General features: G+C 41.8%; 1 protein-coding gene across 2 annotated transcripts in view; it reads right to left on the reverse strand.

Annotated features, from left to right (window-relative positions):
* The window catches only part of LOC147124553 (ras GTPase-activating protein 1-like), a 212,293-nt gene that overhangs the window by 17,359 nt on the left and 169,891 nt on the right, over positions 1–25,043 (reverse strand). For both annotated transcript variants that reach the window (XM_085989292.1, XM_085989284.1), the window contains exons 17-21: positions 22,418–22,577; positions 19,745–19,887; positions 13,150–13,265; positions 10,593–10,679; positions 3,948–4,015 (exon numbers count right to left, since the gene is read on the reverse strand). In XM_085989292.1, coding sequence (XP_085845418.1) covers positions 3,948–4,015; positions 10,593–10,679; positions 13,150–13,265; positions 19,745–19,887; positions 22,418–22,577 — 574 coding nt within the window. The remainder of the gene's footprint in view (positions 1–3,947; positions 4,016–10,592; positions 10,680–13,149; positions 13,266–19,744; positions 19,888–22,417; positions 22,578–25,043) is intronic.

A 25,043-nucleotide genomic window follows, 5' to 3' on the forward strand; every position in this document is an offset into this window, starting at 1 on the left:
GTGAATGAACCTGCATCCTTCTACTGTGGAATTGATGCCACAATGGGTATACCAAAGCACTACACCAATTTCACTCCACTTCTTTACCAGTTTTTCTAGAATATATTCATAATAATTGTTACTATCTTAATATAGACTGGGTTAGTAACCGTGTAAAGGGCAAAGAGCCGGAGGAATTCCTGAAATGTGTACAAGAGAACTTTCTTGATCAGTGTTTCCAGCACAACGCAGAAGGAAGCAGTGTTGGATCTTGTTCTGGGGGATGAAGTGGGGCAAGTGGACCATGTTTCAGTGGGGGAGCATTTGGAGAACAGTAATCATATCATTTGGGTTAGAATAGTTATGGAAATGGACAAGGAACAATCAAGCATAAAAAACTTAACTGGAGGAGGGCTAATTTCAGTGAGTTAAAAAGTAATCTTGCCCAGGTAGATTGGAATCAAATATTGGTAGGCAAAATAGTAACTGAACAATGGGAGACCTTCAAAGAGGAGACAGTTCAGGTACAGAGTAGAAACATTCCCATGAGGGGGAAATGAAGGAGATCCAAAGCTAGAGCTCCCTGACTAAAAATAGAGATTAAAATGAAACAGAAAAAGGAGACTTTGACAAAAATAAGGTTCATAATACTGTTGAGAACCAAGCCAAATGTAGAGAGGAGATCTACAAAAAGGGATTAAGAGGGACAAAAAGTGGGTATGAGAATAGATTAGCAGCTAAGATAAAAGGGAACCAAAAGTCTTTTATAAACACAAACAGCAAAAGGATAGTCAAAAGAGTGGGGTCAATTAGAGACAAAAAGATCTTGTGGGGGCAGAGGGTATGGCTGAGGTACTAAATTAATACTTTGCATCAGTCTTCACTAGAGAAGAGGATGCTGCCAATGTAACAGTAAAGGAGGAGGTAGTAGTAATATTGGATAAGATAAAAACAAATAAAGAGGTACATAAAAGGTTGGCAGTATTCAAAGTAAAAGTCATGCGGTCTAGATGGTACGCATCCTAGGTTACTGAAAGAAGCAAGCATGGAAATTGTGGCGGTTCTGGCCGCAATCTTTCAATCCTCCTTAGATATGGGGGGAGGGGGGTACTAGAGGGCTGGAGGATTGCAAATGTCAACACACCTGTTCAAAAAATGGGAGAGGAATAAACCCAGCAATTACAGGCCAATCACCCTAATGTCAGTAGTGGGCAACTTTGAGAGACAATAATCTGGGACAATATTAATTAACACATGGAAACGTGTGAGCTAATAAATGAAAGTCCGCATGGATTTGTTAAAGGAAATTCACGATTGACTAACTTGATTGAGTTCTTTGATGAAGTAACGGAGAGGATTGATGAGGGTAGTGCGGTTGGTGTTGTGTATGTGGATAGACTTGCTAGCAAAATTAACGCCCATGGGATTAGACAGTGGCAGTGTGGATACAAAATTGGCTAAGGGACAGAAAACAGAGTAGTGGTGAACGGTTATTTTTCAGACTGGAGGGAAACATACAGCAGTATTCCCCAGGGGTCGATATTAGGACCAGTGCTCTTCAGGAGGACAGACAGACTGCTGAAATGGGCAGACACGTGGCAGATGAAATTTAATGCAGAGATGCGCAGTAATACATTTTGGTAGGATGAGTAGAGGCAATATAAACTAGATGGTACAATTTTAAAGGGGTTGCAGGAACGGAGAGACCTGGGGTGTATGTACACAAATCTTTGAAGGTGTCAGGACAAGTTGAGAAGGCTGCTAAGAAAGCATATGGGATCCTTGGCTTTATTAATAGAGGTACAGAGTACAAAAGCAAGGAAGTTCTGCTAAACCTCTATAAACACTGGTTTAGCCTATTTTATTGTGGAGTATAGTGTTCAATTCTGGGCACCACACTTCAGGAAGGATGCCAAGGCCTTAGAGAGGGTACAGAAGAGATTTACTAGAATGGTACCAGGGATGAGTGACTTCAGTTATGTGGAGAGCGTGGAGAAGCTGGGGTTGTTCTCTTTAGAACAGAAAAGGCTAAGAGGAGATTTGATAGAGGTGTTCAAAATCATCAACGGTTTTGATAGTGTAAATAAGGAAGGGTGGCAGAAAGGTCGATAGCCAGACAACACAGATTTAAAGTGATTGGTAAAAAGAACCAGAGGCGACATAAGGAAATATTTTCTTACGCAGTGAGTTATGGTGATCTGGAATGCACTGCCTGAAGGTTTGGTGGAAGCAGATTGAATAGTACCATGCAGAAGGGGATTGAATAAATACTTGAAGGGAAAAAATGTACAGGACTATGGATAAAGAGCAGGGGGATAGCTCTACCAAGGAGCCAGCACAGACATGTCAGGCCGAGTGGCCTCCTTCTGTGCTCTATGATACTATAATGCATTCAATTTAGCTAACAAAATATACATATTAAAATTTGAGAAAATATTTTCAACTTATTACTTGATACAAAGTAATGGATACATCATGACATTAACCTTTTAAAGGGATAGCCCCAAACCTTTGAATGATACCTGGACTCCAAGGGTTAAATCATGGCGATATTATATAAACTAGGGTTGTATTCCCTGGAATAACAACAGAAAATGCTGGAAAAACTCAGCAGGCCAGGCAACATCAGTGGAGAGAGAAACAGAGTTAACATTTCAGGTCGAAGACCCTTCGTCAGAACTGAGAAAAAAGTAAGAAATGAAATGGATGAAAAAGCAAGTTTGGGGGCTGGAAAATGGGGGAGGGGATGAAAGAACAAAAGGGAAGGTCTATGAGAGGTGAAGAGACATTAAGAGATATTCAAGGCGAGATGAGATGGTAATAGGGCAGGTAAAGAAACAGAGGATGGCTCTAGATGAAGTGTGAAATGCGCTGGCAGAGTGAAAGACAACTGCCAAGTGGGAGAGAAGAAAAAAAAAGGAAAAGGCACAAACCAAAAGTGTGGATAAAAAATATATAAAAATATGATAGTTCCGAGGTTCCCTGGAATTTAGAAGGTTAAGTGGTGATTTGATCTAAGTTTTCAAGATATTAAGGGGAACTGATAGGGTAGATAGAGAGAAACTACTGCCACCGGTTGGAAAGTCTAGGGCTAGAGGGCATAGTCTAAAAATTAGAGCCAGGCCTTTCAGGGTTGAAATTAGTAAACATTTCTACATGCAAAGGCTGGTAGAAGTTTGGAACTCTCTTCCACAAATGGCAATTGATAATAGGTCAATCGTTAATTTTAAATCGGAGATTGATAGATTTTTGTTAACCAATGGTATTAAGGGATGTGGGGCAAAGGCGGGTATATAGAGTTAGGTCACAGATCAGCCATGATCTCATTGAATGACGAAACAGGCTCGAAGGGCTAAATGGCCTACTCCTGTTCCCAAGTTCCTTTGCAGCTGTGACCAGATACAAATGTCAAAACCAGAGTGAGCCGCATGATGGGTAATAACACATGCCTTCATAAATAAAAGTGCAAGTCTATGTGCACTAAAATGGGGAGAAAAAATATAATCAATCTCTGCCCCATACATGAAAAACAAAATCATTGCAAGCCTTCGCCATCTGCCCTCTTTCCTGTAGCCTGCTTCTTTCACTCTCCTCTTTTCATTCATTCTCTATCTTCTCTTTTCTGACCTCCTTTCTCTCTCCTGTTTATCTCACCTCTTCCAGTTGTCTCTTTCTCCCCCCCCACCCACTCCTCCCCTACCCCCACCCCCTCCTAAATGAAGCTCTTTAAAGGACTAGTAAAGGTAGTTCCTTGATTGGTCAATCCTCCAGACAGGGTAATTTTAATTATCTTTTGCATATTAAGTAGATTGAAGGTATTGAAGTTAGTTTTGTGTACAAGTGCAAATTGCAGAAGAGGAAACTGGCACGGGCTCTGCGAGTTGGATCAAAGAAGCTCATGGGCCAGTTCTTGGACATCATAGTTCTAAAGTATAAAGCAATGCAAACTTTGACCGGGCACGACTCACCCAAAATGATACTGAACATCCGTGGATTGAGAATAGCTGGACAAATCAACCGCAAGAAAACAAACCCACTACAATAGGGAGAAAAAGGAAAAAACACAAAACATTACATACAATTCACCAAGTACACTGTTGTAGAGAAAAAGAGTCCACAATCACAACAAGCAACCAATAAAGTACTTTTCTCTGAATACGTGTAGCAACTTAACCAATGAGTCAACATACAGTCATTTTTCATATCTCCTCAAATTCTAGTTAAGCTTAATGCAGTGGGGTCTTGGAGGTAAAAAAATTGGGCTTTAAAAAATTTAGCTGAAGGGTACTTGTTAGGAGGATGTTGACGTGGAAGGCTTTAGTTATCAATGTTGTATTAACAAATTCAAAAGTTCAATCCAAACTGGTTAAATTTGCAGACGATAGCAAGGGGAGGCAGGAGAGAAAAACATAATTGAACCCGATGATGCATCCAAATACCTACGAAATGAGTAGGTAAGATATGCAAGTGAACACTGGCAGAAGCAAGTTAACATGTACAGGTGGAAAGTATCGCACAGAGTGAGGAAAAAAATTGGTGGCAAGTACATAAGAAATAGGAGCAGGAGTGGGCCATTTGGCCCTTCGAGCCTGCTCCGCCATTTAATAAGATCATGGCTGATCTTCTATCTCATCTCCACTTTCCTGCTCTATCCCCGTATCATTCACTTTACTTCCAATTTCCACCCTTCCCTCACCTTCACATGGTCCATCTCCGACTCTTCCCTTCCCTTCCTTGGCTTCTCCGTCTCCATTTCTGGCGATCGGCTTTCGACAAACATCCACTACAAGCCCACCGACTCCCACAGCTACCTGGATTACACTTCCTCCCACCCCGCTTCCTGTAAGGACTCTATTCCATTCTCCCAGTTTCTCCGTCTCCGCCGCGTCTGTTCCGACGATGCCACCTTCCATACCAGTGCTTCCGACATGTCTTCCTTTTTCCTCAACCGAGGATTCCCCTCTACTGTGGTTGACACGGCCCTTGACCATGTCCGTTCCATTTCCCGCACTTCTGCTCTCACCCCTTCCCCTCCCTCCCAGAACCACGATAGGGTTCCCCTTGTCCTCAACTTTCACCCCACCAGCCTCCACATTCAACAGATCATCCTCTGCCATCTCCAACGTGATCCCACCACCAAACACATCTTCCCCTCACCTCCCCTTTCAGCATTCCGAAGGGACCGCTCCCTCCACGACACCCTGGTCCACTCCTCAATCACCCCCAACAGCCCTTCTCCTTCACCTGGCACCTTCCCGTGCAAGCGCAGGAGATGCAACACATGCCCTTTTACCTCCTTCCTTCCCACTGTCCAGGGTCCCAAACACCCCTTCCAGGTGAAACAGCGATTTATTTGTACTTCTTGCAATTTAATATACTGTATTCGCTGCTCACGATGCGGTCTCCTCTACGTTGTGGAGACCAAATGCAGATTGGGTGACTGCTTTGCGGAACACCTCCATTCAGTCCGCAAGGGTGACCCTGAGCTTCCGGTCGCCTGTCACTTTAATTCTCCGCGTCACTCCCACTCTGATCTCTCTGTCCTCGGCCTATTACATTGTTCCAATGAAGCTCAACGTAAGCTCGAGGAACAGCACCTCATCTTTCGATTAGGCACTTTACAGCCTTCCGGACTCAACATAGAGTTCAACAATTTCAGATAATAATCCCTGCCCCCATTTTTCATGCTGTATGATTTTGCCATTCCCATTTGCAACATTTTCAGTATGTTCTTTCAATTCCTTCCTCCCCTCCTAAACCCCCCCCCCCCCGCCACCCCTGTCTCTGTACCTGCTTAATATCTGTTAACATTTCCAGCTTTTTCCAGTTCTGATGAAGGGTCCCAGACCTGAAACGTTAACTCTGTTTCTCTCTCCACGGATGCTGCCTGGCCTGCTGAGTGTTTCCAGCATTTTCTGTTGTTGTTTCCCATATCCCTTGATTCCTTTAATACTCAAAAATCTATCGATCTCTGTCTTGAATATACTCAACGACTGAGCCTCCACAGCCCTCTGGGGTAGAGAATTTCAGATTCACAACCCTCTGAGTGAAGAAATTTCTCCTCATCTCAGTCCTAAATGGCCAACCCCTTATTCTGAGACTGTGACCCCTCGTTCTAGACTCCCCAGCCAGGGGAAACATCTTCCCTGCATCTACCCTGTCAAGCCCTGTAAGAATTTTGTACGTTTCAATGAGATCACCTCTCATTCCTCTAAACTCTAGAGAATATATGCCTAGTCTATTCAATATCTCCTCATAGGGCAATCCCCCATCCCAGGAACCAGTCTGGTGAACCTTCATTGCACTACCTCTATGGCAAGTATATCCTTCCTTAGTTAAGGAGACCAAAACTGTACACAATACACCAGGTGTGGTCTCACCAGGGCCCTATATAATTGTAGTAAGACTGCTTCACTCTTATACTCAAACCCTCTTGTAATAAAGGCCAACATAAGAACATAAGAAATAGGAGTAGGAATAGGCCACTTGGCCCCTCGAGCTTGCTCCACCATTCAATAAGATCATGGCTGATCGAGGGCTCAAAGCCACTTCCCAGCCCGCTCCCCATAACCCTTCACTCCCTTATCTTGCAAAAAGTTGTCTATCTCCACCTTAAATGTATTTAATGACCCAGCCTCCACGGCTCTCTGGGGCAGAGAATTCCACAGATTTACAACCCTCTGAAGAAGTTCCTCCTCATCTCAGTTCTAAAAGGGCGACCCTTTATTCTGAAACTATACCCCTGAGTTCTAGATTTCCCTATGAGGGGAAACATCCTCTCTGCATCTACCCTGTCGAGCCCCCTCAGTATCTTATATGTTTCAATAAGATCACCTCTCATTCTTCTAAATTCCAATGAGTATAGGCCCAGCCTGCTGAACCTTTCCTCATACGTCATCCCCCTCATCTCTGGAATTAACCTAGTGAATCGTCTCTGAACTGCCTCCAATGCAAAAATATCCTTCCTTAAATAAGGAGACCAAAACTGTACGCAGTACTCAAGGCTCACCAATACCCTGTACAGTTGTAGCAGGACTTCCCTGCTTTTATACTCCAACCCCCTTAAAATAAAGGTCAACATTCCATTTGCCTTTTTGATTACTTGCTGTACCTGCATGCTAACTTTTTGTGTTTCATGCACAAGGACCCCCAGGTCCCTCTGAACTGTAGCATTTTGTAATCTCTCTCCATTTAAATAATAGTTTGCTTTTTTATATTTCCTGCCAAAGTGGATAACCTTGCACTTTCCCACATTATACTCCATGTGCCAAATGTTTGCCCACTTACCTAGCCTGTCTATATCCCTTTGCAGATTCTTTGAGTCCTCTGCACAACTTGCTTTCCCACCCATCTTTGTATCATCTGCAAACTTGGCTACATTACACTCAGTCCCTTCATCCAAGTCATTAATGTAGATTGTAAATAGTTTAAGCCCCAGCACCAATCCCTGTGGCATCCCACTAGTTATCATTTGTCAACTGGAAAATGACCCATTTATCCCGACTCTCTGCTTTCTGTTAGTTAGCCAATTCTCTATCCATGCTAATATATTACCCCCAACTCCGTGAGCTCTTATCTTATGCAGTAACCTTTTATGTGGGACCTTATCGAATGCCTTCTGGAAATCCAAATACACCACATCCACTGGCTCACCTTTGTCCACCCTGCTCGTTATATCCTCAAAGAACTCCAGCAAATTTGTTAAACATGGTTTCCCTTTCATAAAACCACGCTGACTCTGCTTAACTGCATTATGATTTTCCAAATGCCCTGCTACTGCTTCCTTAATGAAGGACTCCAGCATTTTCCCAACAACATATATTAGGCTAACTGGTCTATAGTTTCCTGCTTTCTGTCTCCCTCCTTTCTTAAATAAGGGTGTTACATTTGCGGTTTTCCAATCCGCTGGGACCTCGCCAGAGTCCAGGGAATTTTGGTATATTGCAACCAATGCATCCACTATCTCTGCAGCCACTTCTTTTAAGACCCTGGGATGCAGGCCATCTGGTCCAGGGGACTTGTCATCTTTTAGTCCCATTATTTTACCAAGTACTATTTCTTTAGTGGTAGTCTTTAGTTCCCCCCTCTCTGTGGCCCCTTGATTATCCATTGTTGGGATGTTGTTAGTGTCTTCTACTGTGAAGATAGATACAAAATATTTGTTCAGAGTCTCTGCCATTTCCCCGTTCCCCATTATTAGAAACATAGAAGATAGGAGCAGGAGTAGGCCATTCGGCCCTTCGAGCCTGCTCCGCCATTCAATGTGATCATGGCTGATCATCCAAATTCAGTACCCTGTCCCTGCCTTTTCCCCATATCCCTTGATCTCTTTAGCCTCAAGAAATATATCCAACTCTTTCTTGAATATATTTAATGAACTGGCCTCCACCGCCCTCTGTGGCAGAGAATTCCACAGGTTCACCACTCTCTGGGTGAAGAAATTCCTCCTCATTTCAGTCCTAAATGGCTTACCCCTTATCCTTAGACTATGACCCCTGGTTCTGGACTCCCCGGCCATCAGAAACATCCTTCCTGCATCTAGTCTGTCCAGACCTGACAGAATTTTATAGGTTTCGATGAGATCCCCTCTCAATCTTCTAAACTCCAGTGAGTATAAGCCCAATCGACACAATCGCTCCTCACGTCATTCCTGCCATCCCCAGTCCCCATTAATTCCCCAGTCTCATCCTCTAAGGGACCAACGTTTACTTTAGCTACCCTCTTCCTTTTTATATACCTGTAGAAGCTTTTACTATCTGTTTTAATGTTTCTTGCCAGCTGACTCTCATAATTCATCTTCTCTCTCTATTATTTTTTTAGTCATCCTTTGCTAGTTTTTAAAAATTTCCCAATCCTCTGGTCTCCCACCAATCTTGGCAACATTGCATGCCTTCGTTTTCAATTTGATACCATCCTTTACTTCCTTAGTTAGCCACGAATGGTGCTCCCTTCTCTTAAAATCTTTCTTTCATACCATTTGCTTTCCTAATTGCTTGCTGTACCTGCATGTTAACTTTCAGTGATTCATGTACAAGGTCCCTCTGAACACCAACATTTCCCAATCTCTCACCATTTAAAAAATACTCTACTTTTCTATTCATGGAAGTGTTCTAGGCCTAACCGTCTTCATCTGCTTCATCAGTGACCTTCCCTCCACCATAAGGTTCACTGATGATTGCAAAGTGTTCAGCTCCGTTTGTAATTCCTCAGACAATGAAGCAGTCCATACCCACACCCACATGCAGAAAGAGCAGGACAACATCCAGGTGTGGGCTAATGGGTGCCACATTTGTACCACACAAGAGTCGGGCAAAGACCATCTCCAACAGGAGAGAGCAGAACTACCTCCCCTTTGCATTACCAGTGCTGAGTCTTCCACCATCAACAACAACTTACATTTATATAGCGCCTTTAACATAGTAAAACCTCCCAAGGAACTTCACAGGAGTGTTATCAAACAAAATTTGACATTGAGCTACATATGGAGATATTAGGACAGATGACCAAAGGTTTTAAGGAGCATCTTAAAAGGAGGAAAGAGGTGTAGCGAGGCGGAGAGGTTTTGGGAGGGAATTCCAGAGCTTAGGGCCTAGGCAGCTGAAGGCACGGTCACCAATGGTGGAGCAATTAATATCAATATCCTGGGGCCACAACTGACCAGAAACTCAACTGAATCAGCCACATAAATGCTATGGCTTCTGCATCCAGTGGCTCTACTCCTAACTCTCCAAAGCCTTCCACCAACAAGGCACAAGTCAGGAGTGTGATGGCATACTCTCCACTTGCCTCTGATGGATGCAGCTGCAACAATACTCAAGGTGCATATCACGATCTAAGACAAAGCGATTCACTTGCTCTACACCTCATCCACTAGCCTAAATATTCAACCTATCCACCAACGTACCATGGCTGAAATGGGTATCAACTACAGAATGCACACCAGCAACCCGCCAAGGCTGATGTCCCAAAACCAAAACCTCAACCACCTAGAAGCATAAGGGCAGCAGGTACATGGGAACACCATCACCTCCAAGCTCCTATTCAAGTCACACTTCATCCTTACTTGGACATATATAGCTGTGTCTTTATCATACCTAACAATATTGTGGGAGCGCCTTCACCATACTGACTGAGACATCCACATCCAGAGAATTAATTAAAAAGTTGAAACTAGCAAAAATATTAAAGCCGTTTAAAATGAGGTCCATGATAGTTAGGATACTAAATTATAAGCTTCAATTACTTTTTCTCAACAGTCTTAAAGAATATACCCAGATACAACAGTACTTTTTTGAGGATATTTTGATACCATTAACTTTGGAAAGGAAGTATTTAATAATCTTATCTAAACATAGCAATAAATAAAATTATATGACCCTACAGAGTAAATCAATCACAATTTTGTGGCTACTAAAGTCACAAGGCAATTAATTTTTTGGCAGGCCTGTCAATGCTGTCTGGTGCAGTTAATATTCTGTAATTTAGTCTAAATTGTTTTTCCAAACAAGGCACACATTATTGCTGCTAACCTACAACATGCCCAACCAAAAAAGCAATACAAAATAGCCATTTGAAATGGTGAATCATAAAAATTAATTCACAAAATGTTTTACCTTACAACTCTAGTTTTCATCGTGTGATTTTTCGGCCATTTCTGCTGGACAGATTTTTGTAAACATCCATAAATATACCTTAAAGCCCTGTTGAAATATAATACATTGGAATATCAAGAATTCACTGGAAGAGCTTCATGCAGTTCAAAAACCTGTATTTCAAAATCTAAATATGCAATTTTACATTCTCTGAAGATTGGTGATGTATCACATTGTTGTACAGACTATGGGCCGTATATTCTGATCCCTACGGGTGTGTACGCGCTGTGTACACACCTGTAGGGACATCGGAAATGCCAGTTTCAGGCATGCCAAGCGCATGTGCTGAAAACTGGCATTTCCAGTCTGTCAAGAATGCTCTAGAAATCTTACACCTGGTAAAAGCAGGTGTAAGGCCTGCTTTTACCAGCATAAGAGTTGAAAAAAGTTTAATAAAAATTTCACTCATTTATTATTTAAAAACTTTTTAAAAGGGTAAGTTTATTTCTAGCCCCGTAAAAAACTTTATTTTTTTCAAAAAATTAAATTTTTGTTTAAAATATTGAATTTATTGTAATTTCAACTCATTAACAGAATACATTGCATCAAGCCACTGAATTCAAAATTTATCACTCATATGGGGAGCTACACAACTTCATGTCTACGATCCTCATTATTCAATCCTCATTGAATATGATAGAAAGATTACGAATATTGACTTCATTCTTTGAACAAAAGCATACTTTAAGAGTCATCCTAGGCCCTCACAGGGAGAATCACACAAAAAATGTGCTTTTAAGAGACATTTAACATCTAGAACGTAACCTTTGTGGCTTTTTTCCATTCCGTGCAGCATAAAAACACTGTTCCTTCCCAGGTGGTACCTTCAGTTGTTTTGCTTTACCCAGAAGTAGTGAATGAAAGGATCATGGTACAGTATAGGGAATGAAGGCAATCCTATCACAGGTAATATTTTCTTCATGCTCATATCTTTCACATACTCCAAGAGCATAAATCAGTTGTGAAATTCTGAAGGGTTAAGCCTGAAATATTAATAGATGCTGAACGACCGGTGTGCTTTCAGAATTTTCTGTTTTTCAACATACTTGGGTATAGGTGTGCCCTCAATAAATGTCTGGCTACCTTGTCCTGTACCTCCCCTCCATCTGTTGCAGAGCCAACATAGCCAAGAGATTCTTCAGTGTTACTATTTGTGGTTCGGTGGATCTAGCTATAGGTTTCTGTCCCACTAAACTCCATATCTGAGGAGCTTTCCTTCCACTGTGGAACACTCAACATCTATTTCTGAATTGTAACAGGTCAGATGGCCCAATCATGACCCCATACTGACGAATTAAATAGTGGCCCAGTAGGAAAGGCATGGACAAATTTCCAATTAATAGACAACTCTGACTAAATTTCTCTCAGCGGCATTCAATGTTCTGTTAATTACTTTAGGAGGTCGATGCCAATATGATTTGCCATTACAAAGGATGGACCAAAATATGATCAGAGTTGTCTATTAATTTGAAATTTGTCCACGCCTTTCTTGCTGGGCCGCTATTTAATTCGTCAGTATGAGGTCATGATTGTGCCATCTGACCTGTTACAATTCAGAAATAGATGTTGAGTGTTCCACAGTGGAAGGAAAGCTCCTCAGATATGGAGTTTAGTGGGACAAAAACCTATAGCTAGACAATTTACAGCCCTATTGGACACATCACATTCTCTGATAGTGTTTGTCAACAGCATCTCGGGTTTTTTGATGGACTAAAATATGGTCCATCAAAAAACCCGAGATGCTGTTGACAAACACTATCAGAGAATGTGATGTGTCCAATAGGGCTGTAAATTGTCTATTAATGTAGGTCAGATGTAGACCTCAGTTTGTCTCTTTTTTTTAAAACAAGAAAAATAGATCAGGTAGATGAGTTAAATGTGGGTGAATTCCTCAGGAATATTGACCATAATATGATACGGATTACAGTCCAAATAGAAAGGGGAAAAGTTAGTACAGAAACAATTCACCAAATTGCTATAGGGCAGATCAATGTTTCCTCTAATTTTTAATTCCTTTAATACAAGGTCCAAGAGGATAGTGGTGGGTGGGGTGAGCAGGACAAAAAGGAGACCGAGGTTAGCCCCCTGCGGACATGCTGCGGCGAAAGGTCGACCAGAGGAGGATAGGCAGTTGTGTTTCCAATTGTAAGAAGATGGACCCTTCGGAGAATGCTCAGAGGGCACAGATGATCAGCAGTTAGCTTATTCAAGGGGGACTCGAGCTTGGCATGGTGGCAGGAGCAGAAGAACATGGTTATGTAAATGCAAGAGTATTCTTAATGATAACTGGTAATGATACAATTCAGCAACTGCAAAACTTCAATTTCTTTTTTGCTCCATCACTCACCCCACATAATCTTCTGGGTTTTGCCTTCTCCCTCCTCTTTCTGGTTGGTGGGAGAAGTCAGAACTCTTACACACTGTCCTACCCCATGAGATCATTACAACAGTAGAATAGCATATTTGAGATGTTTAAACATTTTTTTGTCCACAATGTACGACATATTTTGTTACTTACTGAGGCAGTTCTTCAGCAGCCATGAAAATTTTCTCCACCAATTCGGATAGGAGAGCCAGTAGGTGAGCCAAATTAGTGTTCACATCTTCATTTTTTTCAAGTTTGGAAGGATTTAGCTGTAAATCAGAGGCTTATTATATTAGGTTTCTCAATTCATGTGGCATAAATTGGAATAGACAAGTTGTTAGGAAACAAGATGGTTTCTAAACAATGCATTACTGCTTTATGTATGGAAAGAAATTAGAGAACAAAAGTATCATAGCAAAATTTTTCTAGCCATCACAAAACTGTCAACAAACTATGATTGGATTCAGTGAAAACTGATCCTTCAAGCCCTTACACTATTTTGTCCACAGGAAATATGACATGGTTATGGATCACTTGTATATTTCGGATTAAATTCAAGTTTAAACAAGTTTGCTCTATTCCTCAATTATAGGGCTATAGTTAAGAGTCCAACTCCAATCCAGTATTGGTATTTTTGAAAATTAGATTTTACACAAAATGCTTCTGATGTACTACCACAATCTTGGGCGTATTGCATCCATTGATTTTCAATTTCCAGCCATTAAAAGTAAAACCTAAAATAGACAATGAAGGTCAAAAGTGAAGCCCACATCTATCTCTAGATTTTCTGTTCATTTTTAGGGTGTGTAGTTCACAATCCGTTTCACTGTCTGGGTTAAACTTGAATTTTACTGCCCAGCTCTTGACTGCTCTTAAAAATGGTAATGTTTGCATCGTTTAAGCATTTCAGTTGAGGCTTAGTTTTATAAAGTGTCCAGGAGATGTAAGGTAGTGGTACTCAAACATTTTTGGTTTTAGGACCCCTTTTCAAATGGATTAGCAATCACAGACCCCCCCCATCTAAATTATTATTGCCTCCTTGTATTGGTACTGTACTAGGATCTTCTGACAATGAATTGCAATATAGCTATGGTGATATTTACAAAACAGGAATCCTTCAAGTATGTACTGTATGTATAAAATGATAGTGATTTTAAAGCTTTGATTTAAAAAAAAATTACAATTGCATTGGTTATTCAGTGTATTCAAGTGCTGCCTAGATTAATTTGTCAGATTTTCTCCTTGGTCAGCCCTTGACCATGGACATACAGATCTAATGTAAAAACCTGGGAGAGTTCAAAAGCAGCGGGAGCAGAGCGAGAGCGCCAAAACCCGGGAGAGTTCAAAAGCAGCGAGAGCGCCAAAACCCAGGAGAGTTCAAAAGCAGTGGGAGCAGAGCGAGAGCGCCAAAACCCGGGAGAGTTCAAAAGCAGCGGGAGCAGAGCGAGAGTGCCAAAACCCGGGAGAGTTCAAAAGCAGCGGGAGCAGAGCGAGAGCGCCAAAACCCGGGAGAGTTCAAAAGCAGCGGGAGCAGAGCGAGAGCGCCAAAACCCGGGAGAGTTCAAAAGCAGCGGGAGCACGCTGAGATACAAAGGACCGGTGAGTGTAAAAAAGTAAAACGTAATCGAAGTGTGACATCACCAGAAAGCAGGTAAGTGATTGGTTGGTGAGTATTTCTCTATTTTTCGCTTTTTTTCCCCAAACTTGAGCATCTAAATTTAAGTGCCTTGGTGTAGATTAAAAGATATAAGCGTTTCAAATTTTAAAACTAATTAATTAATTGAGATGGGAGACCAGGCAATGTGTTGTTGTTGCATGTGGGAGCTCGTGGACACCTTTGAGGTCCAGGGCGACTACATCTGCAGCAAACTGACCACAGCACCGTGGTACACGGAGCCATTCAAGTGGGGGGAGCAAAAAGAAATGTTGTAGTGATTGGGGACAGTATAGTGAGCAGGATAGATACTGCTCTCTGCAGCCGAGAGCGTGAGTCCCGAAGGCTGTGTTGCCTGCCCGGTGCCAGGGTTAAAGACATCTCCTCTGGACTGGAGAAACTTGGAGTGGGAGGGGGAAGATCCAGTTGTCATGGTCCACGTAGGTACCAATGACATAGGTAGAGCAAAGAAAGAGGTTCTGCTGAGAGAGTATGAGCAGCTAGGGGCTAAATTAAAAAGCAGAACCACAAAGGCAAGAATCTCTAGATTACTACCTGAGCCACAAGTGAATTTGAATAGGGTAAATAAGATCAGAGAAATGAACGAGTGGCTCAAAGACTGGTGTGGGAGAAATGGGTTTTGATTTGTGGGGCACTGGCACCAGTACTGGGATAAGAGGGAGCTGTTCCGTTTGGACGGGCTTCACTTGAACAATGCTGGGGCTAGAGTCCTGGCAAATCGAATAACTAGGGCTGTAGAGAGGGCTTTAAACTAAATAGTGGGGGGGAGGATCCAGGTGAGCGGGGAAATAAAAAGTCAATGAGAAAGCAATAGAGCAGGCTAGAGATAGGGGAAGTAATAACCAGAGTGTGACAGGAAGGGACAGAATGTTTAAAAATAAGAGTGTAATAGAAAAAAAGGCCAAAAACAAGGAAAAATGGTAAAAAGACAAAGTTAAAAGCTCTATATCTGAATGCACGCAGCATTCGTAACAAGATAAATGAGCTGACGGCACAAATAGATACAAATGGGTATGATCTGATCGCCATTACAGAGACGTAGTTGCAAGGCGACCAGTTCTGCGAACTGAATATTCCAGGGTATATGATAATTCGGAAGGATAGAAAGAAAGGAAAGGGAGGTGGGGTGGCTTTGTTGGTAAAAGATGGGATCAGTGCAGTGGTGAGAAGTGATATTGGCTCAGAAGATCAAGATGTAGAATCGGTTTGGGTGGAGATAAAAAATAATAAGGGGAAAAAGTCTCTGGTGGGCATAGTCTACAGGCCCCCGAACAGTAGCAATGCTGTTGGGCAGAGTATAAATCAACAAATAATGGAGGCCTGTAAAAAAAGGTACGGTAATAATCATGAGTGATTTTAATCTCCATATTGATTGGACAAATCAAATTGACAATGGTAGCCTGGAGGAGGAGTTCATAGAGTGCATCCGGGATGTTTTCCTAGAACAGTATGTAATAGAACCAACCAGGAAGCAGGCTATCTTGGCTCTGGTACTATGTAATGAGAGAGAATTAATAAATGATCTCATAGTAAAGGATCCTCTAGGAAAGAGTGATCATAGCATGGTTGAATTTCAAATTCAGTTGGAGGGTAAGAAAGTTGTATCCCAAACCAGTGTCCTGATCTTAAACAAAGGCAATTATAATGGCATGAGGGCAGAACTGGCTAAAGTGGACTGGAAAAACAAATTATAGGGTAAGAAAGTTGAAATGCAGTGGCGGACATTAAAGGAGATATTTCATAACTCTCAACAAAAATATATTCCAGTGAGAAAGAAAGATTTTAAGAGAAGGGAGCACCATCCGTGGCTAACTAAGGAAGTAAAGGATGGTATCAAATTGAAAACGAAGGCATACAATGTTGCCAAGATTGGTGGGAGACCAGAGGATTGGGAAATTTTTAAAAACCAGCAAAGGATGACTAAAAAAAGAGAGAAGATGAATAATGAGAGTAAACTGGCAAGAAATATTAAAACAGATAGTAAGAGCTTCTACAGGTATATAAAAAGAGTAGCTAAAATAAACCTTGGTCCTTTAGAGGATGAGACTGGAGAATTAATAATCGGGAACGGGAAAATGGCAGAGACTCTGAACAAATATTTTGTATCTGTCTTCACTGTAGAAGACACTAACAACATCCCAATAATGGTTAATCAAGGGACCACAGGGAGGGGGGAACTAAAGACAATCACCATCACTAAGGAAATAGTACTTGGTAAAATATTGGGACTAAAAGACGACAAGTCCCCTGGACCAGATGGCCTGCATTCCAGGGTCTTAAAAGAAGTGGCTGCAGAGATAGTGGATGCATTGGTTGCAATATACCAAAATTCCCTGGACTCTGGCGAGGTCCCAACAGATTGGAAAACCGCTAGTGTAACACCCCTAGTTAAGAAAGGAGGGAGACAGAAAGCAGGAAACTATAGATCAGATAGCCTAACATCTGTCGTTGGGAAAATGCTGGAGTCTTTCATTAAGGAAGCAGTAGCAGTGCATTTAGAAAAACATACTGCAGTCAAACAGAGTCAGCATGGTTTTAGGAAAGGGAAATCATGTTTAACAAATTTGCTGGAGTTCTTTGAGGGTGTAACAAGCAGGGTGGACAAGGGTGAGCCAGTGGATGTGGTGTATTTGGATTTCCAGAAGGCATTCGATAAGGTGTCACATAAAAGTTTACTGCATAAGGTAAGAGCTCACAGAGTTGGGGCTAATATATTAGCATGGATAGAGAATTGGTTAACTAACAGAAAGCAGAGAGTCAGGATAAATAGGTAATTTTCTGGTTGGCAAACGGTAACTAGTGGGGTGCCACAAGGATCGGTGCTGGGGCCCCAACTATTTACAATCTACATTAATGACTTGGATGAAGGGATCGAATGTAATGTAACCAAGTTTGCAGATGATACAAAGATGGGTGGGAAAGCAAGTTGTGCAGAGGACTCAAAGAATCTGCAAAGGGATATAGACAGGCTAGGTGAGTGGGCAAACATTTGGCACATGGAGTATAACGTGGGAAAGTGCGAGGTTATCCACTTTGGCAGGAAAAATAAAAAAGCAAACTATTATTTAAATGGAGAGAGATTACAAAATGCTACAGTTCAGAGGGACCTGGGGGTCCTTGTGCATGAAACACAAAAAGTTAGCATGCAGGTACAGCAAGCAATCAAAAAGGCAAATGGAATGTTGGCCTTTATTTTAAGGGGGTTGGAGTATAAAAGCAGGGAAGTCCTGCTACAACTGTACAGGGTATTGGTGAGACCACACCTTGAGTAATGCGTACAGTTTTGGTCTCCTTATTTAAGGAAGGATATACTTGCATTGGAGGCAGTTCAGAGACGATTCACTCGGTTAATTCCAGAGATGAGGGGTTTGACTTATGAGGAAAGGTTGAGCAGGCTGGGCCTATACTCATTGGAATTTAGAAGAATGAGAGGTGATCTTATTGAAATATAAGATACTGAGGGGGCTCGACAGGGTAGATGCAGAGAGGATGTTTCCCCTCATGGGGAAATCTAGAACTCGGGGGCACAGTTTCAGAATAAAGGGTCGCCCTTTTAGAACTGAGATGAAGAGGAACTTCTTCTGCGAGGGTCATAAATTTGTGGAATTCTCTGCCCCAGAGAGCTGTGGAGGCTGGGTCATTAAATACATTTAAAGTGGAGATAGACACATTTTTGCAAGATAAGGGAATAAAGGGCTATGGGGAACGGGCTGGGAAGTGGCTTTGAGCCCTAGATCAGCCATGATCTTATTGAATGGCGGAGCAGGCTTGAGGGGCCAAGTGGCCTATTCCTGTTCCTATTTCTTATGTTCTTATGTATGTTCGACTTAGGCGGCCTGTTCTTTTTGGCCATATCCCGGCACTGCTGCAGCCGGCTGGTAGTTGGGGTGGGATCTTTGTTTATAGATGGTCGGTTCTTCTCTGAACAGCTGGCCCTGCGCTTTACCACCTTTGACTTCTGTTGCTGGCAGTTGCATTGCGGCTGCTGCTGGCTCGTAGTCTTTTTTTCTTGTATTAGGATTTATTGGAACATTTGACAATAGACTCAGGAAATGTACATTTCCATGACACCAACAGAAACATTTGTGGGAGCCAGTGAAATATTAATTACATTTGTACTTGATTAGGCTATTCTGTTCATCAGCAATTTTTACATAGCAAACAAAATCAGGAAAGCGACTATTTAACAGAAGAGCTTCAGACAGGGCAAATCCAAGGATAGAATACGAGAACCACTGCTGCTTTAGAGAAAGATTTCTGGCTTAGCCAATAAGGCAGCTACCAAAAATTCTTCCAATACCAGCATCGGAACCAGTCACTCTTACTGTGGCAGCTCCAGCATTTGTATACCTCTCAACAACAGTGAGGACCGATAGTCATTCACCCACTTGCAGATGGTGCAATGCTCAGTGGAACTGGAGGATATTTTCCAGACTAAGTCTCTGGTGTGAACATGACTGACACAGAAAGTGGTCTACAAAGAGCTCCAGATCCATTGCGAGCCGCTGCTGGGGCCGATACCACTTTAGCGTAAATGTACAGCGCAGTGGTGAAACATTCAAATTCGGACAGTCACCAGCCGAGACCGACAAAAATCCATAGCAGCAGTCTTTTTTCCTCCCCCCTTCTCCTCTTCCTTCTGCAGTGCACAGCTGCTGCTGCAGCTGTATTCCCACCCCCATTCAGCAGCGCCCGGCCGCTCTGCACCAACTTGCTCTCCATCACCGATTGGGGCTTTTTTTCCGCAGACCCCCTGGGAAGTCTCTACAGACACCAGTTTGAGAACCGCTGATCTAGGCACTCACTGGTCACTTTTTACATGTGGTTTGACACGGAACTGTATTTATACTCCATATGATGTGAAATGGAAAGGGGTCGAGACTTCCTCCTCTAGGGAGTCTTGTACAGATTCTCCCCAAAGTCAAGTTGGGCCCCGCCTCCAGATATACACTTCAACTTTAGTGTTGATGTAAAATGCTACTCATTGATATTAAAATTGTAATGTAAATGCACCCATAAATATATTAGTCTAGCCCTCACTACTGCAATCTTTATTGTAGTCCAGTACCTTACCTCACATGACTGTTTACTCTCCATTATCTTTAGGATGGTTTCTTTCAGAGCATGATGGATGAACGGTGTTGCTGTTGATTTCATGTATTGTTCCATAAGTGTGCTTGCCAAGGTTGTGGCACGGAAGAGAGTGGTAGATTCATCTGAAGGAAAGTCACATAAATAATGTAAAAAATGTAGGAGATGCCACTTTTTGCCAAATTCTAAACCTAGGAACACAGAGAAGGCGGGACAAGTGTGGGATCCTGCGTTGAATTCATAGATTTGCTTTTGCAAGATAAAATTTCACCAAATCCTCAACCTCAATAATGAATACTTCATTACTACATCATGAGAAGAAATTCTTTTAAAGAAAAAACTATTTTTATTTTGCTAAAACGGATTTTTGACATCCGGTTTGACGTAATTTCCAGCTTAAAGAAACAGCTTCCTATCATAAACCGTGCCCACCGTTGTTAGAGCATAGTAACTTCCAACAATGTTAATATACAAGACTGGCTGTCTAGAGATGTACTAATTTGCCTTGTATTAGAGTCTGAAAGTGACTCAATGCTAAAAACACACTGTTGACAATTGGAGCCTGTTGATGGCACAAGATAATGGCAGATGAGGAAGGCCATTCTTAGTTCATTCCTCCATAAAGACCCCAAAGTCCCTCCATTGTAGCATCCAATTGAATGTCTCCCCTGGGTCTCGGGGACCAGAACTAGACACAGCATTCTCAAGGGATGGTTTGAGCTAAACCTTGATAAAATTTGATGACAATTTCCTCAGACTTGTATGCTACTGTTTTGGCTACATAGTCCAATGTTCTATTGACTTTGTTGATTGCTATTCTACACTGGTTGGACCTATTGATTGCTAATTTTACAGACTCCTAGGTTCCTTTCCATTTAATCTGTAGCTATTTAAATGCCGTTTATGAAATATATGCGCCAACCATTTTCCTTCTTATATGCAGTGCTTTATATTTATTGCCATTGTTCTGCCCACTTACATATTTTGTCCAACTCATTCTGTAATTTTTGGGGTGCCTCCTCAGATTCCACTACCCGACCTAGTTTGGTATCAGGTTTCTGAATTCAAGTTGTTACTGTAAATTTGAAATAATAGTGGTCACAACACAGATTTGGCTCGAGATGATGCTTCTTGCGATGGATAATGAAGTTCAGCTCCTGGAAAATGGCAAGTAACAGCCAGGCAGCTGCCCAAGTGGTCTCTCGATAGGGAACTCTCGCAAGCAATCAGTTCAAGTACAGATAGATATGCAAGCATCACATTGTCATGTTCTTTTACAATAGATAGGCATTTCCTGAACATTCTGGGGTTGAGGAAAGGGTGAAGGTAAGCACTCCATCTTGCCAGAAAAATAAATCCAAGACACCTGTGCTGACAGTTCCAAGTGCCAATGTAAAAGCAGGTATTCTTCAAATCTACTGCAGCCAGTCGCCGAAACATAACACCCAAATGACCAGAGTTATGTTACCATCTTGAGCGGTTTCATGTGAAGGAACCAATTCAATATTATTTAAATCACGAATGGGAAGGTATCCTCTTAACTTTTTGGGAACCGAAAGGTATCAAGAGCACCTTCTTTCTTGATCTGATGCACTTGCGTAATTACCACAGACAAACCATTTAACTTGGTCATTATTGTCACCAACCGAGAGACTGGACCACACTGCAAAAACACAGAATTTCCGCTCAGAAATATAGAAGGTATCCCTTTGCTGAAAGTCTCCTGAATCCAAATACAGTTGTCTCCCACATGGCTTTGGGTGGGGGGGGGGGGGGTGCGCGGGCAGGGAGACAATGAAGCCGGACATGAGTCTAGCACCAGCTGCTCTGCAAGACATCTGTCCAATTCCCCATCTCAAGTCACAATGCAGCTGCTGCTGTGAATTGTTAATGGGGCAATCTAAGAGTGGTCCACTGGTCCTGTTGGTGACACATGTAGCCTTCCATCAACTCCTCTATTTATCAACCAAAGATTCACTTGCCATCAACGGACATCTGTAAAAGTTGCTACTGCATTTCCTGAGGGAAGCCCGAAAAATACAGCCAAGCAGATCAGCTCAAGATTCTACAAGTAAGAGACAGAAAGGACATTTGCTGCAACACTGGTCTGGAGGGGATATTCAACCAAGATCCCTGAAAGATCCATGTTGGTCGTTGATATAGCAGCAAGCTGGAACAGCTGCTCAGAAGAAAACTGAGCCTTGAAAATTTGGTGGTATACAATCTTGCATTGAGTCATGTCCTGCGCAAAGGTTGAGATTGATCTTACCAATAGTATTTACTGTTCCAAGTTTGTAGTTCAATTCAATGAAGGTCACAATGTGTACCTTCCATTATATAAAAAGAGTGACCTTCACTCAGCTGAGAGTTATGGAGCAGGAACAGGAGCAGCAAGCTGTACCAGTAAAATTGTGATCGTTAGGATTTAGCCATTAAAAAAGTAGTGGAAAACTAATAGTGGAAACTAAGCTATAAATTCAAACTCACTCAGTTGAAAATACAACAGCAATTTGCATTTTTGTATAGCACACCTCATGTACAAGAAAATGTCTCAAAATGCTTTACACTGACCAAATGAATGTACATAACAAATGTATCTAATCCAATCAGCAACCTATAATGAATAGGTTAATGATTTAGGTACAATAGGCCTACCTTCCATGCTAATTTCTCTGTCATTTAGTATTCGTAGTAACAGTGACTCAAGCTTCTCATGCCGAAAAATTCTCAGTAGAATACTGGCCAATAATGTGCGATCCTGCCCACACACATGGGATAAGGCATATATCACATGGAATTCTTTCTGAAGAATAAGCTAAAAATGAAATATTTGAAGATGATAAATTGAACAAAATGCAACATACCCTTTAATAGAAGTTCTTACAAATGTATAATTTCAATAAGAACACTTTTTTTTTAGTTTAAGTAGACTTTAAAATTCTGTGGAAACATGATGGAAGTTAATTAAGTCTGATGTGAAGATCTGGTACGGGGAAGGATCCAAATTTGATGTCAGAAGCTGGCATTAACCAGAAGCCACAGGATTGAAGTCCACCAGGCTAGGCCTGATTAAGCTGTTTTTCCAAGAGGATAACAGTGGTGCACAAATACCAGTTATTTAAATTTCTTTAAGGACAGTGTCCCAGTGATTCTTACCCCCTTTGGAATAACTTGATTCCTATTTTTATGTGGTAGTTGAGGGAATAAAGATTTTTCTTCTCTCAGTAGAAACCAAAAAACTAGAAGGGGAGTTAAGTTGCTGCTAGAACACAAATAAAACAATTTAGATTAATTTAACGATTTCTTATCGGATATCCACATATGTACAATGCTGCAATGGCCACTGGGGAGTGATCAGCAGTGGGAACTTGGACTAATTTAATACAGGAATTCTGGGTGCAACTGTAGTGGCCCTACCACCACCCCACTAAGATCAGCTAACTTAGTACAAGCCAGGGATCAATTCTGGAACTTTCCTGGTTTCTAGTTTTGAATAAGCTGCAATTTCCTCCAGCTAAAAATTGGGAAGACCAAAACCATTGTCTTTGTCACCCGCCACAAGGTCTGTACCCTGGCCATCGATTCCAGCTCCTTACCCAGCCACTGACTCAAGTTAAACCAGACTGTTCCTAACCTATTTAACCTTGAGCTCAACTTCCAATCACATATCCTCACCATCACAAAGACCATCTACTTCCACTTCCATATAATCCACCTTCACCCCATCTGCCACTGCAAAATTCATCCAGGTCTTTGTCAGCCCCAGACACGACCATTCCAAAGCTCTCCAGTCTGGCCTCCCATACACCATCCTTCGTAAACTACAGCTCACCCAAAACTGCACTGTCCTTATCCTATCCTGCACCATGTCCCTCTCACCCATTACTCCAGTCCTTGCTAACCTACATTGGCTCACCGTCCCCCAGTGCTTCAAATTTAAAACTCTCATCCACATCTTTAAATCCCTCCAAGGCCATGCCCCTTCCCATCTCTGTAACCTCAAGCATTACACCCAAACCCCCAAACTGACTCTGGGCTCTTGTGCATCCCCCCCATCCTTTATCTCACCATTGACAGTCATGCCTTCAGCCACCCAGGCACAACATTAGAATTCCCTCTCTAAAACTCTCCACCTTCTTTTGGCTCAGTATCCAGTTTCTTCCTTCCTAGATGCACTTTGGGACTATTTCCACTTTAAAGGCACTACATAAATGCAAAATTTTGTTGGTTGCATGGCTTAGCTACTCAGTGGACAAATCCATTTTAAATTAATTTAAACTAAATTTGGAGGGGGAATTGCGAATGCTTTGTGGGATATGAAAGGGTAGATTAATGAGTATATTCATGTACAGAGCTCAGACAAAGTGTGCTTGGATGAATAAATTCATTCGTGGCACACTAATAGTTAAAAGTATACTGCTAGTTAACCAAAATCTACTTCCAGTCAATCACCTGGGCACTTTTCTAGATTGATCCTGCAATCTTAAACTAAATCCAGCAGCATCCAGTCGCATAGCCAGAGAACAACATACCAGCAAAACTAAATAATGGAGACTCTGCCAGGAGCTGTCATTATTTCTAGGTAAAACAGAAAAAATAATTGAGACAGGTGAGAAATAAAAAATTAAACATAGGAACAGGAGCAGGCCATTCAGCCTCTTGAGCTGGCGGGGGCGGGGGAGAACATCAGAGAAGGAAATTTAAAAGGGGCACACTAGACAACAAAATTAAGGAAAGCGGTGGAGGGGGAGAAGAGAGCAGACGAGGGGAGGAAAAGGAAAAGGGCAAGGAGAGAAGGAGGACAGTTTGCCTCAGCCTGGGTAGTGAGGGTTGTTTGAGTTGAATTTTGTTGCAACGAGTAAGATCGGAGTTAATTTGGGCCTCAGTAACAAGTTATTATTTTTGTTTCCGAGGAGGGGCTTGTGTGACTTCCTTTTCTATTCACAGTTGGGCATTTCTTTGGTTAACCAGTCATGCTCTGAGGAATCCAGGCATTATTTTGTTTAAAATTTGGCAGGTAGCAGGTTCTGTGTATTGAAATTTAAAGGGTCTTTTATTCAATTTCTTTTTGGAGCTTTCAAAAAAAGTTTTTCTGAAATCAAACATTATTTTAAATTGTACTTTGTTTTTTTAACAATAATTTCTTTGATTTCCCCCCACCCCCCCTCACCTGACTGATTTCCAAAAGTTACATAGAATGTACAGCACAGAAAAGGCCATTTGGCCCAACTGATCTATGTGGTATTTACGCACCACATAAGCCTCCTCTCACATTACTTTA

This window comes from Somniosus microcephalus, chromosome 1, assembly GCF_052327205.1.
Source record: "Somniosus microcephalus isolate GS21.2 chromosome 1, FLI_Smic_1.0, whole genome shotgun sequence".
Classification (NCBI taxonomy): Eukaryota; Metazoa; Chordata; class Chondrichthyes; order Squaliformes; family Somniosidae; genus Somniosus; species Somniosus microcephalus.